At 37.7% G+C, this 16,590-nt stretch overlaps 1 protein-coding gene across 1 annotated transcript; it reads right to left on the bottom strand.

Annotated features, from left to right (window-relative positions):
- Positions 1–803: 803 nt before the first annotated feature.
- Positions 804–15,243, bottom strand: LOC145270931 (nuclear valosin-containing protein-like). Its single transcript, XM_080126479.1, has 9 exons — positions 15,067–15,243; positions 12,941–13,014; positions 11,050–11,099; positions 9,561–9,663; positions 8,406–8,490; positions 6,354–6,878; positions 5,522–5,606; positions 4,930–4,994; positions 804–1,477 (listed from the first exon to the last, which is right to left on the bottom strand). Exons 1-9 carry the CDS (start codon positions 15,145–15,147, stop codon positions 1,298–1,300), a joined length of 1,248 nt encoding a protein of 415 aa, XP_079982605.1. The 5' UTR covers positions 15,148–15,243; the 3' UTR covers positions 804–1,297.
- Between the last annotated feature and the right edge of the window lie 1,347 nt (positions 15,244–16,590).

The following is a 16,590-nucleotide window of genomic DNA, read 5'->3' as shown; positions in this document are numbered from 1 at the left end:
CGTCGCAAAAAAATGATTTTCATGATATGAAGAAATTAGTTTTTCGAAAAGTAGTTGATCAGTTTCCATGTAAATTTAACTTAAAATGAGCACCCACTTTCTGGCCACCTTATAGATTTCATCCACTCTATATCTGTGCCTAAATCAAAACGCAGATTCCATGAACAAAGCTTCTTTCTTAGAACTGCACGCCTGTGGAACTCTGTTCCGTCTGCCTGCTTCCCTCCGGACTACAACTTGGATGTCTTCAAGTCCAATGTTAACAAATTCCTAATGAACCGCCCCCTTAAGTAAACATTTCAGCAAATCTCCTCACTAACGTAATGTACTTGCAATAACCCTTATCCCTGAGTGGCTTCCGGGCCTTGATAAGTGGTGATCACTGTGTAAAAAAAAAAAAAAAAAAAAAAGGTCGGTGTTTGGTCCGTCCTCTGCTTCTGTTGTCGTAAATCAAAGGATTCTTCAGCACTGATCAGGAGTACTGGTTAGATATTATGAAACAATGGCATAAACATTTCATAGATCAATTCTTCAGAAGTAGATGAATCTGTCATTGATGGCCACAAAAAGATCATGGAATTGGATGATTTGTCGACAAGAAAAGAAAAAGATCTTATATTGACCAGATCAACCCAGGCAAAGCACCTGGTTTGCAGAAGGAGAGAACATAAAATCAGCTCGTATTATTTAGATTCATCTTGAGTGTGATTTTCACGTTTCAGTCGATGTAACCTCCGACCTTCTTTAGGTGTATCTTGTCAAACTCGGGAATGTTTCTGTCGAACTCAGGAATTTGGACATAATTTCAAGTGGAACCCTTTATTTACTTCATAGGGGTAGCATGTTCTTGTTCCATCAGCCATGACTGGATAGTAACTCGCTATTAGGACCTCTATCCAGTCAAGAAAAAAAGTGTCCTCCAGATCTAAAATGCACAAATGCTCAACAATTATCGAAAAATAAAAACTATCTAGAAGATTCAGCAAACATGACAGCTGAAAGCCGACTCCAAATTTGCGACCCACGTAAAACCATGCTGGGTGTATTAATGTCTCATGATGACGTGCTGCACTTGAAAATTTGGAGAGAAAGTGGTCTGGTATTGGCAGGTAAATGTCTTTATAGTGCCTGCCTGCTTCTTCGGGACTGATCACCGTATTCGAGCGCGACGGAGTGTAAACATAGTTCCTTTGCTTTTATGCATGCGTGTGGTCACATTCACAACGTCGTGTTCCTACGCGTTTTTAATAAGGCAGAGATGTTTCAAAGTGGTGATCGCTGGAAATGTTCCTGCCTGTTAAAAAAATTTAAAAAACAAAGATTGTGATTTTTTTTTTTTTACCCCTGCAATGGCATTAGCCAGTAACGTCTTTCCGCAGCCTGGAGGTCCATGGAGTAAAAGACCTCGTGGAGGAGTGACACCCAGCTGACGATGGATCTCTGGATGTTTCATGTGGACCAGAATTTTGCATATATCCTAGAAAGATGAAAATAACAAAAAAAAAAAAATATCTTATTATATTTAGTTGTACAGGTCCGATGTTACCTGGGAACAAGTTGTGTTACAAATAAAACGTTTAAAAGAGAAAAGGGCATCCACCACTAGATTACGAAGTCTGTTTTAAACTCTGTCAAGGCATGATAAGGTCTTTCTAGCATCTCCTGCCTCCTCCCTTGAGGCTTGCATTTACTAATATCCGCGGGCTTAGAACTAACTTAGATGATGTTGAGTCATTTCTCCTTGTAAACACCCCGGATATCTTAGCATTAAGTGAAACTAACCTTCACTCCTCCATTCCCTCTAACCACTTTAACATGCCTAGTTATCTCCCACTCTACCGTAAGGATTCGGACAGACATATGCATGGACTTGGAGTCTATATTCGTAACACCCTCCCCCTGACTAGAGAAATAAAACTAGAATCAGAGGACCAGGCCTTTATGTGCTTCAGACTAAATATGCAACACAATATTAGCTACTTGTATTTTCTCTACCGCTCTCCCTCAAACCAAGACTGTACCCTAATAAACAAAGTCTCAGACAGCATAGATATAGCACTCTCCCTCGATACTAGCGCACAAATACATGTATTTGGTGACTTCAATGTCCACCACAGTAACTGGCTAGGATTCTCTAATCACACAGATGTAGCTGGTAGCGCAACACATAGCTTCTCTTTATCCCATTCCCTATCTCAGTTGGTTACATTTCCAACACGTTACCCAGGCCAGCATGATCAACATGCCTCACTTCTAGATCTCTTTCTGACAACGGTTCCCAATGACTGTATAACAAATGCCCACAGCCCACTCAGAAATGCTGATCACGCTGTGATAATGGTAAAAATCAGCCTAAATTCTCACCCTAAAACTGAAGACCCACTACTCAAAACAACGAGGTATTACAAAAAGGCTGATTGGGAAGCCATCAGGGAGCTCATCAGAGATGCCCCATGGCAAAATATCTTTACTCTTCCAGCGAAACAGTGTGCAAATGAGACCACTGAATGGTTCAAAACTGCTATTGAAACACATGTTCCCGCACGGAAATTCTATAGCAAGCCCCACTCTCCCCAATGGTTTACTTCTGCTTGTGCAGCTGCCATATGTCAAAGGCAGCATGCGTTCCGCAGATTCAACTGACATAAGTCCAGCTCAAACAAACAGAAGTTTATAGAAGCTAGAAATAATTGTAAGAGAATGATAGAGACAGCTAAGACAGATTACTCTGAAACCACCAGAAAGCGCATCGTTAAGCGTAGTTAATAATGGGCAGTCAACTATTCCCCCATTAACAAACAATCATGAGGTTGCTTGCACGGCAACTGACAAGGCTAATCTGCTTGCCAGTCGGTTTGCCTCAAACTCCACACTGAACTCGGTACACCACTCACTCCCATATTTTCCTCTGCGAACAGACGCCACACTAGACGATTTGAAAATCACCCCTTCTCAGGTACATGCTATTATAAAAAACCTAGACACCTCAAAAGCATGTGGACCAGATCTCATCCCGGCTGTGCTATTAAAAAAATGCTCTGCCGTGGTTGCTCCAGTTCTCTCCAAACTTTACAATAAATGCCTTAACGAATCTTGTTTTCCCGACTGCTGGAAAACTGCCTCTGTAGTACCAGTCTTCAAGAATTCTGGTGAAAGAACTGACCCACTAAATTATCGCCCCATTAGCCTCCTCCCGCTTTTCGCCAAAATATTTGAGTCCTTAGTTAATCAAGCCCTAGTCCAGTACCTAACAGCTGCTAAACTCCTGACTGACAAACAATATGGATTCAGGCAAGCCCGTTCAACAGCAGATATCTTAACTGTAGTTTCTGAACGTATATACCGTTCATTGGATAAAACAGGGGAGGGTAGAGCGGTAGCCCTCGATATATCTAAGGCTTTTGACAGGGTATGGCACGATGGTCTCCTAAGGAAAATTAGATCATATGGAATCACTGGAAGAATTCATAAAGTAATTAAATCCTTAAGTAATAGAAAAATCAAAGTTGTCCTCGACGGTCGTACATCCAAACAATATGACATAAATGCGGGAGTACCTCAGGAGTCTATCCTTGGACCTCTATTATTCCTGATATTCATAAATGACCTCCCTGATAAAATTGTTTTGGAGATGGGTATATTTGCCGATGACACCACTCTCTATAACAAATGAACACATATCCAAGGAAATGGCAGAAACACTAGAGGATGACCTCCAATCCGTAGTGGAATGGGGACAAAAATGGTTGGTCACATTCAATGCTGCTAAGTCTAAGCTTGTTTCCTTCAATAACTACAAGAAACCTTCTCTACCACCAATAGCAATGGCCAAGAACACATTGCCTGAAAGTACTTCTTTTAAACTCCTCGGCCTAACGTTTACAGGGAATATGAACTGGAATAGATACATTGAGAGCATTGCCAAGGCTGCTGCAAGGAAGGTTGGCTCCCTCTACCGTGCTAGAAAACTACTTACGCCTGACAGTATCCTATACCTCTATAAGGCAACCATTCGCCCATGTATGGAGTACTGTTGTCACATCTGGGCTGGTGCATCTGCTGCTTGTCTCTCGCTCCTGGACAGGGTTCAAAAGAGAGTCGCCAACCTGATAGGTCCTGAACTGTCATCTAGGCTTCAGCCTCTGTCCCATCGACAAACTGTGGCATCCCTCTGCCTGTTCTACAAATACTTTAATGGTGAATGCTCTGACGAACTGCAAACACTTGTACCTCCCCGACGTAACTACCCCCGACAAACCCGACAAGCTACTAAGTCTCATCCCTTTACAGTAGAGATCCCTAGGTGCAAGAAAGCCTTTTACTCCAATAGTTTCTTCCCCAGAACTGCTGGTCTTTGGAACTCCTTTCCGGGATTCTGCTTTCCCAACTGCAATGATATGCAGAAGTTCAAGTGTAATGTTAACAAACATCTTTCTACTCTTCTCCCTTCATAATGACCCAGCTAATTAAGTCCCTAATAGTAGCCCCCTGCTTCAAAGTGGCACTGTGCCTTGTTTGGAGTGAAAATTGAATAAAAAAAAAAAAAAAAAAAAAAAAAAAAGATGTTGCAATAATACTCCATCGTTGGCCGTACCTGGCTTTTATATAGGTAGAGAATTGCATCAGGAGTGAGATATCTACTAGAGCGGTAGAAGGATCCTACCATTTTTCCAGTGGCCTTGGCAATGGATTTGATGCATGTGTTCCATTTCAGATCAGGAGTAAAGGTCAAGCCTAGAAGTTTGTTAAAACATGGAGCCTCCCCAAGACGAGAGCCATTCATTTCAATTGATGCCAGATAGGGATCAGAGTGTTGATGATGTAAAGATAGAAGTTTGGTTTTAGATGTATTAAAAGTAACCAGCCACCGCTTTCCCCATTGTACCATAAGCAGCTACAAAGATGGAAATAAGTAAAATAATTACGTACCAATAAACACTGTTCATTACCTCCAACATCAGCAAAAGTTGTACTTGAAATCTGAAATCCAAACTCTAAAAAAAGACAAAAATAACATAAATTAAAACTCAATAATAAAGTAGAGATATTTCCGATAGTGTTCAATACTAAAATTCTTATTAGTAGAGCAAATATTTTATCATGTAATTTACACAAGCCAAATCTATATATCTATAAAAGCGAACGTGTCTGTGTACATTTCCCTACGCAATAACTCTGTCAATTTTTAGTCTACAGACTCGAAATTTGATATACAGGGTACTGAGATTTGGGAAAATCTATGTGATTGGTTTTGGGCCAGAAATTAAGCTGTTAAGGGGGTCAAAGTTCAACAATTTGACTGTTGACAACCCTACCAAACTCCTTCGACAATTTGGGGTCTACACACTTGAAATCTTAGATATAGGCTTGTATCTGGAGTTGGGTGCTTTCTGGAGCGATAAAATGATCCAATCATTTGTTCAACGACCTTAGCAATAGACTGGATATAAGTGTACCGTTTTAAGATGCAAATTGAAAGTTACTCTAAAGAGTTTTATTAAGAGTTAATCTTAAAACCTACCTTTGCTTTGTGTATTTTTATCTGGTTGTTCTTGCCGTGAACGTTCTGACAATCTCGGTCTTTTTGATGATGGAACATCTGCATCCTAAAAAAATAAATAAGCAGTATTAGTGGCTTTGTTTTTAATTGGAATTCACCACTTGTCTCTAACCTGAAGGATAAGAATTAACAAGCTGAGCATGTGGGGTCCCCCTTTCACAAGTGAAAAATTTACTTTTACCATGACTAATGTTTGTGCAAAATTTAAAAAAAATCCAAGTTGTGATCATTGAGTGCAAACGGATCAATTAAGAAAGATGGATAAATTAAGACCTGGCCAGAGATAGGTTATTTTCAAAGTTAATTTCTAAAAGTCGTCCGATACATACCAGCAACAACTGTCACTGATGCTGTTGTTAAGAAACTTGAATCTGAATGTAGTGTTAAACAGATAGATTCCCAGAGTTTGACAAAAAGATTCCCAGAGTTTGACAGAAAGATTCCCAGAGTTCGATAGAAAGATTCCCAGGGTTCGACAAAAAGATTACAGAATCCGACAAGACATACGTGAAGGTTAGAGATTATATAAACCATAACATTCAAGATGAGAACAGCAGTCCAAAGAATCCAAAAAACAAATCCTCATCTCAAAAATTCAGAAACAGAAGCAAAATCCTCAAATATTTTCAATACTTATCAATCATAATAATTTGCATGAAAGCGACACGTGCAAAATTACGATTAGTGAGATATCGACGGTAGGGGGATGAGGTCAAAGGAACTCAACAATCATGACATGAATGTATACGAAACTATAAGATCAAAGTAATAGAAATCCGAACATTATACCAACCTTGGACGCCTTCACGGCAGAGACAACTTCTGATGTCGCATTCTTTCTCCTCTCATTCGGTTGAGTTGGGGTTACATCATGAGCTGAGAACCTTTTGGAATCGTAAGCTTTCAGTCGATTTCCATCCACCATTTTGTTTTTGGTCAAATTTACATCATCTGCCAAATAAGAACGATTAGTATTGGATTTTTTGTTGTTAGAAGCCATATGTATGGGAGAGTGGTTCATTATGTAAGGAGTGGAAGAGGCGACTGGTGTGGACAAAGGGGTGAGAGACGGTTTGTGATGAGGGCTGGGTGGATGGGATGGTGTCTTCGAGGAACTAGACATGCCAGTGAGAGCAGAAGGGACCGACAGGGTCGGAGATGGGGCCGGAGACGAAACCCGCTTGCAAGGCGTGGAGGTTGGTAATGTCGGTTTTGAAACGTTTGTTTCATTTGGTACTTCCATGACGTTGCTGGATTTTTCCGTCTTTTTGTTATTCTGGTAGATGGAGGTCATGAAGTTGTTCATTGCGTTTGTGTCCTGCGGAAAATACGAAAACGTTAGGAATAGCAAATGAGAAATAAAAAAAAAATTTTTAATTAAAAATAAAAACTCAGGAAAAAATTATTATTATAGTAAATAATTCATATATATATATATATATATATTCACAGACATACATATACGTATATATATATAGAGTAGAACTCCAGAATAAAGCATTAATAAATGGTAAGATGGTGAACATCTTAAAATTTGGAATATAGACTTTTGTCATTTATTTGTTATATGCTCTGTAATTACATTGAGCTTCATAAATTAAAGGATTGGTATATATAAAAGGAGAAATTTCCATATATATATATATAATATAATATAAACCTGAACGTCTGTGTTGTGTCTGGTCACGAATAGGCTCCTATATGGTTGACTATTATAGAAAACTGATCACATATAATGATGTATCGAGACACAGGAATGGGTATGTTTGATCTGGCATAATGATGATTCATTAAAATTGTGGGGTCTGCATACGCGCCTGGTCCACAAAGTATGGAAATAAAAAATTTAAAAAGTAAAAAAAAAACGTTTACAAGTGTTTTTGATATAGATGTACATAATAATACTTTGATAAGTATGTTTTAACTTAAATAGGGATGGTATAATAAAATTGTAGGGTCTGCGTTCGCGCCTCGCCTCCATAGAATGGAAATAGGCACAAACTTTAATAAAGACTTTTCATATCTATCTGCGTAAGTATACTTTGATAATTATGTTTCAGTTTGAAGAAATATGGTATAATAAAATTATGGGGTGTTCGTTTGCGCTTGACCTCCATAGAATGGAAATATGTCACAAAGTTTAACAAGGTTTTTTAATATAGATCCACAGAATATTGTGATAAGTGTTTCAGTGTGAACAGGTATGGTATAACAAATTATGGGGTTTATCTATTTTATGTTTACTTTCATCATATTTTGCTTTGGTTTTGATACCCCCAAATTCGAAGCTATCTCATTACAACCCTTCCTTTTGATAACCTATCATACTTTCATAAATCAGAGTCCATTTTCTGTAGGCTGTTTTTGAACCCAGTCAACGACGGGTACTTTTGCTAGTAATATATATATGTGAAAATATGTTTCTTCAATTATACAATGCTGGCTACATGTATGTATGTATGTCTGTGTGTGTGTGTGTATATATATATGTATATATATATAGTAGAACCCCAGAATATGGCATTAATCTGTTCGCGGGTTGGAATCGTAAGGTGAAATCGCCGTATGGTGGAGGCTAAAAAAAAGTACATATCAAAAATTACAACACAAAATACAGTACAATATATAATACACATGTATATAATCAAATAACATTATAAATAACACTGTAAGGCGGGGCAAATACCGTAACTAGGGGCTTGAAAAACATTGTATTCCACATCGTAAACTAAAAAACAACGTATCCTAGGGCCACCGTATCCCGAGGTTCTACTGCATAGACATACACGTAGTCAATAAAGAAATGTTAACGCAAAAAGAAATGTCGATGTTAAAATGTGAATACCTTGTACATGACGTAATCAGCGTTGTCAGAGGAAAAGCTTTTCTCCGTTGTGTCGCTTTCGGCATCGATGCAATCCTCACTGTATCTGGAGAAGGAAGACGGAAAACCAAACATCAGATCAGAATTTCAAGTTCACACATAACTGGATAGATATTTAGATAACGTTTTTTTTCCCCTGATCGTATTGCAGTAACAAAGTGTCGTTATTTGATTGGACAAGCTAGCTAGTTAGTTATGATAGTCCATCCATCTGGGGTCCTGGATATGACCTAAAACTATATCTGATGGTGAGGCCCCCACCTTGCGGGCCTTGGGGAGTGTGGAACCACCCTTTAATTGCCATTGCTCCCAGGTCCACTCTGACCCTGTTAGGGTCCTAACTATGAGTTAAATAGAATCCGACTTAAAAAACAAATATACTCCATTAAATAATCGTTCCTCAAAATAACTAGATTCGGCATTAAATAACCTGAAAAACGTTGATATGCCGTAAAACAAAAACAACCAACCATCCATGTGGATGACGATGTCTCCATTTTTTTTTAAAAATTGACTCTATGTCTCCGTTGATGACTGTGAAGCCCGATGCGTCGTCTACACTGCTTTACACAGATAGAGCACGGGAAGACAGGATTTGAGTTTGGATGATGAGTGGTCGCCGCTCGTTGGTGTCTCAGTCTGCGACGTTCCATAGCTGCTCGCTCAAAAATTTAATGAAAACGTAAACGAATCTCTTAGTAAACGAGAGTTGCCTCCCTCTGCAAAATGACAAATTGCAAGTCCAATGTAAACAGATTGCAAACAGCGCTTTGTTATTTACATACCGTACTTCGGAGTAATTGCACCAAATCCAGGGGTAATTGCACCAACTAAAAAAAAAAGTGCTCTTTATATGCATGCTTGCCAAAAGAGTACTTTTAACTAGTTGGCGCCACTAATCCCGATGTATAAACACTTTTGCAGTTTTAACAAAAGAGCTACAATAATATCAGGGCGTCTCCATTCACGCTGAACATCTACAGAATGCCAACATCAATATATTAGATATGAAGCAGTCCCCTGTGGAATTTCTACAGGTCCCGCTAGTGTTAAAGAGTTATTTTATTAAAATAATCAATAATCAGTAATAATCAATCAATAACCAGTAATACTTACCGGAAACCACTCTTCTTACTAGCAATGTGCTTCTTTTCCAACTGACTCGTAAAATCATCCGCCTCTTCCGAAGATGGTTCATCCTTACAAATGATTTCGTAGGCTACGCAATAGAATTCAAAACAAATTTAAAAAAGTAGATAATTCTATATTCATAAAGTTAGGTAAGTGGTAGATAAATAGAAAAGCTAAAAAATGTTGACACACACACACACACACATATAACAGTGAACTGCACGCAAGAGCATGCAGACACACCCACGCCCGTATATGGAAGAACGGTGATAAACACACAGACCCGTAAAAGTACTCGTAACAAGAAAACGATTAGTAAAGTAAACGATTAAATAATAAACAGGACAGCAAAAGTTTCATGGGCACGAGCTGCTAAAAACAGCCTATCCTGCCTTGACAGAGTACAAAATAGGCTCCGTGGCCTACTGGGTGATGCCCTTTTCTCTTTCTTGCGAGCCTGTCTTTGTGTTATCGTTACTACCATGGCAGGTGCTTGTCTGAGCTCCAATCTTTGGTCCCCCTCCCTCACCCGTCTAGCTGAAACCACTGTCAAAAATTTGCCCCACTCTTTATCTGTGCCAAAATCAAAACGTAGATTCCATAAACAAGGCTTCTTTCTTAGAAGTGCACACCTGTGGAACTCTGTTCCGGTTGCCTGTTTCCCACCTGACTACAACCTGGATGTCTACAAGTCCAATGTTAACAAATTCCTGATGAACTGCCCCCTTAAGTAAGACACTTTATCAGATCTCCAACACTAACGTACTGTACATGCAATAACCCTTATCTCTGAGTGGCTTCCGGGCCTTGATAAGTGGTGACCACCTTGTAAAAAAAAAAAAAAAAAAAAAGAAAAAGTTGACTTATGCAATTCTTGAGAGTATGTGTTTCGTAACACAAAATCAATCACTTAATTATTATATCAATCAGTGAATCTATTTTGCCCTTAACTCATCAGAAGAAATAGCAACAATTCATCCATGAAAAAAAATCCGAAAATTGGAAAAGAAGCTGTAAATACCTTATAACATGTTTACATTATGTCCTTTTGGAATTACACTGAGCTTCTTAAATAAGGATTAGTATATATTATAAGGAAATAAAGTATATTCTCACAAAAATACACGTGTGTACAGATCACGTTGACACATCGGTTCTTGCCAGATCACCGGAAGGTTAGGTGCTTTAGGTACCGCGCTGAGTCGTAGAAATTTCTAGGTTGATATCAATTTTTTTTTTTTGGCTCAATTAACACCCTTACACACACCTCGACTTTCTTTTTCGCCTTCGCGTCACGGGTTCAAGCCTGCCTACCTACCACCACTTTTTATTTTTTTTTTTTTGCTCAACACACACCTCAAATTACAAAAAATGCGTGCAATTCGTATCCTGATGAAAATAAAAAAAATTAATGATTTACAAAAAATGCAATTCGTATCCTGATAGAAAAAGAAAATGGAAATGTACCACTAACCTCTTTCGACACTTTTCAAGAATGCAGTCCTTTTTTTCCTGTTATAATCTCTGAAAAAAATTAAATGTATAAATAAAAATAAATTAGGTACTTTGCATTTTACGATTTCGCTTGGCCACAAATATTAGAATCAAAACAATAAACGTCGGAAAAATCATAACGACAAATTACCTGTCATCTGGCTGATTTTCGTCTATGGTAGCGAGACAATGACCGTGGCTGATTTAGCGGAAACTAAGGTTTTAACAACGACTAGCGGGTGATCTGTGCGAATAGCAAAGATTGACTTTGAATAGAAAAGTTTGAAAGACGCATGAGGGTCAATGAGGCTGATCGGCAGAAGCTGGAAATCTTTAACAAGAATATCTCTGTCGCATCTTGCTGACCATGTTCCACCTTACCTCGGCTAGGGATGTTTATCCTGTGCCCCCAGAATTAACAGAGATCATACCATTCCTATAATGATCTGGTTTCTGTTGATTGGAACCTTGAGGAGGCTTAAAGCTACTCAAATTCCAGTGAAGACCAATAGCCGCTGCCACGAGAAATCGATGGTAAGCAGCTGTTGGGATAATGCAAATTTATTTGCAAATCTTATCAAAAGAGATGGAGAGTGCTGACATGTTGTCACTCAGCTTTCAGGGAACAGCGCAGGCTGTTTTCAAGGAGAAACTATGTGAAGGCTCCTTGTGAGCCAATAATAACGACAACAACACAGGTTCACAATTTTCAATTTCAGATATACGGCCATGATTAAATGGACCCCTTCTATCTTACCTATTTTTACTGACATATGACGTCAGGCTTCGATGAAAATAGAGTACGTCTTTGTTCGGCCGTCTTCCCAGTAGTTACCTACTCCAGAGTGCCTCCCTGCCCCTCCTTTTTGAGAGAGGGTCTGAATTGCCTCCATATTAAACTGATTTATGCTGGGCCCCCAAAACCAACAGAGATTAGACCATTCCTGTAATGATACGGTTCCGGATACGATTTTGCAGTAGAAGTTTAGTTCTGTGCAGTTCTAAGAGGTCCACCCTTCCAAGCTTTGCCTTCTCTCTTTGAGAAACGGCTGGTTTATTGCTAATCACCGAGGCGCTCTTACCGGAGAATCCCGACAGGGCTGTCCAGACTCTTTTTGCAGATCAGAGTGCCCCTCTTCGGGAGCACTGACTTCTCAATCCCATTTTCCGACCCTGGTGTCTAAGTTTTTGCAATTGGAGAGGACTAAACTCATTCTTTGCCAACATCTCAATCTTAAATTTCTGTCATGTTAAAGCGACGTCTTCAATGATTAGGCATGCAGCTCGTCACCTAAAAGGAGGCGCTAAAGGAGTTCATGAACAATTTTACATAAGGGAGATAATCAACCAAGCAAAAATAAGCATTTTTTTTTTTTGCAAGAGATAATTTGAGACGCCAAACCAATCAATGGTACAATGAAACAATTCCAATCAAAAAAAACATCTTGTTCCCACAAGAGTATAGTCCCGGAAATTGCGGAGGTAGTTTTCAAAAAGGAAAAACACTAAGTAAAGATTCAAGGTCTTGGAACACATTCCACATGACCATACCAGCGTAACAGATTCACCCCCACCCCTCCTTTGTTTTTGTTTTTTTTTTTAACTTGGGAGTCATCATTAATGGCCATCTTCAAGTCTAATGCAAACAAGTTCTTGATGAGCCGTTCCACTTAAGTTAACAAATTTAACAAATCTCCACTACTGACGATTACTATGATTCTGATAATGTGCACTCTTTAACCCTTATCCTCGAGTGGCCTCTGGACCTTGATAAGTGGTGACTCCTATGTAAAAAAATAAAAAAAAGGATGAATCTAATACGCTGGTATGGTAAAAAAATTTAAAAAAATTCAAGTTTGATTTTCGCTTACCCATATGACGACTGCAGATCTCTGGCCATCGTGCCAACACTAAAACTTTTGCTTCTTCCATGACTAGACAAATACTGTCGAAACAAAAGAAACAGAAATCATTATCATATTCAGGGCTTTACATTTACTAGTGGTGGCCATAAAGTGAGTGATCATTATACGTTAAATTATTATAGAAAAGTGATCCCTCACTTTCTTTAAACTAACATTTCTTCATATCTTGGAAACTACTCGTTTGCTGGAATTTTAAACGTTATTTTCATTTTCAACATCCTCAAAAACTTATAAATGTCTTAATTTTCCAAGTTTTTTTTTTCTATAGTGTGGAAAGTCGATTGTCTGCCCCTTGCTGATCTTATATTCCAAACATTCCCAATAGGTGTCGCTAGCAGTGTATCATTCAAAAACAAGATGGAGTGAAGTTTTTCTTCGATAAAATGTTGCATAATATTTGATTTTCTTAAATTAAAAAAATACTTGATCGATTTACGTGATTTTTGGAATATGACATCTTCATGCAGTGACAAGTACGTACATTATAAAGATTTTTTTTCAGATTTTTATAGTAAAAAAGATTACTTGTGGATCATTTATAGACTTGCACCGAAAAACGCAATTTTACCCAATTTTTTTTTAATTGCTTAGAACTATAAATAACTTTCTACTCATTGATTTTTCGTCATTTTTGGATTATTACTATTTTCGCCGAAAATTTTTCGCCATGACAATTAAGTACGTAATATTGTTTTTGGTAAATATCCAGATACGCTACAACAGAACACCGCGCTCATAACGTAAACGGAAGCTACAAAATAGTGGAAAGTAGTTCGTGGGTTCAGGGGTTAATACCATGCAAACGGTAAATTTGCCCCAAGTTTGACTATCAGATTCGTTGTCAGCGACCTCAATTACCTATATAAAAACAAATTAGAGTGGTCTGTGTTCTGTTGTAGCGTATCTGTATATTTACCTCGTTTTTGCTTAAAACAATTAAATAAAAAAAAACTTGATCTGTCGACTCTTAATAAGCATTATCAGCCTTATGTTCAATAACAATTTAGTAGTAAAATCATAAATTTGGATTTTCTTAGTTTAAAAAAACTAATGGATCGGTTTAAGTGATTTTTGGAATATGACATCTTCGTTCTGTATAGACTTTCGGTGCTTCTACAGAATTGGCACGAGATTTTGTAGTCGATAAATGGAGTTTTCAGATTTAAAAAAAAAAACAATGGTCTCAACTGATTTTCTTGTCAATTCTAATAAGTTACAATGGTACCACCTTCCAAATTATACAGTCGAAATTACCTGAATATTACTGAATTATTAAAAAAAAACTTTAATCGTGTTAGCAGGAGAAAAATTGCTGCTATCTTGTTTAAACAAAACGGAAAATTACCTCCCTTTTGAACTCTCCTGTGTCTTACGATCGTTTTCATCAAAGTCTATTGTTTATTTTCTTTAATAAATAATTTTCTACCTTATCGATTTTCGTAATTTTTGGATATAATCATCTTAAAAATACGAGGAATACGTAGATACGATTCTTTTCATGTGAAATTCAGGATTATGGGTACTAGTGCACTTATTGATCCGTGCTGAAATATTAACGTTATTATTTAAAAAGCCATTCTTAACATGGGGAGGGGAGGGTATTTTGTACCTATTGTATAATTTAACCTTACAATTGAATAAAAAAAAAACATATCATAAAACTTTTATTAAAATTGGAAATACGATTTTAAAAAATAGCGCTGATCAATCAGCAAGTGCACTAGTACCGGATTATGATTTTCGAAATTCCGTCCCAATAGTGTTTCCCGATTTTTCCGTGTTTTTTTTTTTTTTTTTTTTTTCAAGTAAGTGTCATTGTGAATATACAAAAAAAAAAAAAACAAAATAAAAGCACCGCGGTTTTATTTTGTTTTTAAGAGCCACTATGCTAAAAAAGAACGAACTCTCATTTATAAATGAATTCATACACAAAAGAAAACATCCTTATTGATAATGTCGAAACATGTGCAAGAGAACACGTGTTCGCATTTTTAGTTGGTGATCGCGAGAAACGATTAGAAATTTTAAAAAATAAAAATGTTTTCTTTTAAAAAAAAAATGGCGTTGTTTACCTGCCGAATCCGTGGAATAAGTTTGGCATCTGCTAAATAAAAAGAATCTTTGCTGGAACCGGATTTCTTTTTTGAACTCATCCTAAATTTGGAAAAGATCGTATAAATTTAGAAAAATAAATAAAATCAAATAGGTTGTTTTAGCAAAATTATCTCCCTTTGACGGTGTTAGCCGAGATTATGTCCCTTATTAAAAATTGTCTTCATCCTATGTGTATTTGTGATTTAAAAAAAAACAAGAGGCAACAATGCCACACTGCCAACACTCTACATTCTACAATCAAGAACATCTCAACTGCAAAATACGACGCACAGCTGATACAACTCTTCACTCCTTCTGTCTGTATGAGATCTTACAGGCTGCCGAAAGAACAGGTTTATCACGAATTAATATTTTTTTTTAATTCGTTAACTAACTTACACACAACTCAAGTAGATGTTGCTCATACAAGTCGATGATACGTCCTTGACAATTAGTTTGACCATATTGGTGGCCTTTTATCTATCAGGCTGTGATATTTGCTATGTTTAGAATGTCCACCCTTCCAGGTCTTGGCTTCTCATAGAGTTTTCTCTGCAACTTCTCTCCCTCTCACACACAGACGTGATGTTACTTGTCTCAGTCTTTTCTATAAATATTATTATTGCATGTGTTCTGTTCCCTGCTTCCTTTGTTCCAGCTCTTTGAATCGGTGGTCTAGTGGTCGTCACTAATTTGCTGTTTTGATGTAGCGACCACTACATACGGTCGAGTGTCGGCATTCTTGTCACTTTGAAGAAGAACTAAGTTTTGAAAAAGTTCAGTTTGAAATGGATTTTTGTTTACAATGCACGGCCCAGGTTGGCCGATAAGAATAGCAACAAATAATAACAATAATTATTATCTTCAAGTCTCTTCTTAAAGGGGCTTCTCCTTTAAGAATTTACAACTAGTTAATCGACAGTCGACACTTTCACTGAGTTATGCCAAACAGACGGACTGTTCCGCTGTATCACAGTGTGGCTAGACTAAAACTCATCAGAGAGTAATCTAATTTACAACTAGCTTATCGACGGTAGACACTATCAATGAGTTTACGTGTGTGTGTGTGTGTGTGTTTGTTTGTTTGTGTGTGTGTGTGTGTGTGTGTGTGTTACGTTAACATTCGAAATGTTGATTTTAAAAGCGTTCAGGTATGCTGAAAACGAATATCGCAAGGAAAATTAGCAGAGACAAATAGTTTTGTTGCTAGTTTTATTAATGCGTGTATTTTGAAATGTAAATCACTGGCGACCATGTTTAAACAGGCGGCATATGGAAGGGGCCAACCCTCAGTTTGTTCAGGTATGCTGAAAACGAATATCGCAAAGAAAAATTAGCAGAGACAGATAGACAGACTACTAGTTTTGTTGCTAGTTTTATTAATGCGTGTATTGTGAAATGTAAATCCCTGGCGACCATGTTTGAATAGGTGGCATATGAAAGGGGCCAACCCTCAGTTTGTTCAGGTATGCTGAAAACGAATATCGCAAAGAAAATTAGCA

This window comes from Euprymna scolopes, chromosome 46 (assembly GCF_053919585.1).
Source record: "Euprymna scolopes isolate OS-2025 chromosome 46, ASM5391958v1, whole genome shotgun sequence".
Lineage (NCBI taxonomy): Eukaryota > Metazoa > Mollusca > Cephalopoda > Sepiida > Sepiolidae > Euprymna > Euprymna scolopes.
The sequence above is the reverse complement of the archived record's forward strand: the minus strand, read 5'-3'. Positions and strand labels throughout refer to the sequence as shown.

Coding starts and splice junctions, on each gene's coding strand:
- LOC145270931 (XM_080126479.1), bottom strand. CDS start 15,147: ATGAGTTCAAAAAAGAAATCCGGTTCCAGCAAAGATTCTTTTTATTTA. Junction 9,664..11,049: donor CTTGAAAAGTGTCGAAAGAG/GTTAGTGGTACA, acceptor TCTATTGCGTAG/CCTACGAAATCATTTGTAAG. Junction 5,607..6,353: donor CTGCCGTGAAGGCGTCCAAG/GTTGGTATAATG, acceptor TTATTTTTTTAG/GATGCAGATGTTCCATCATC.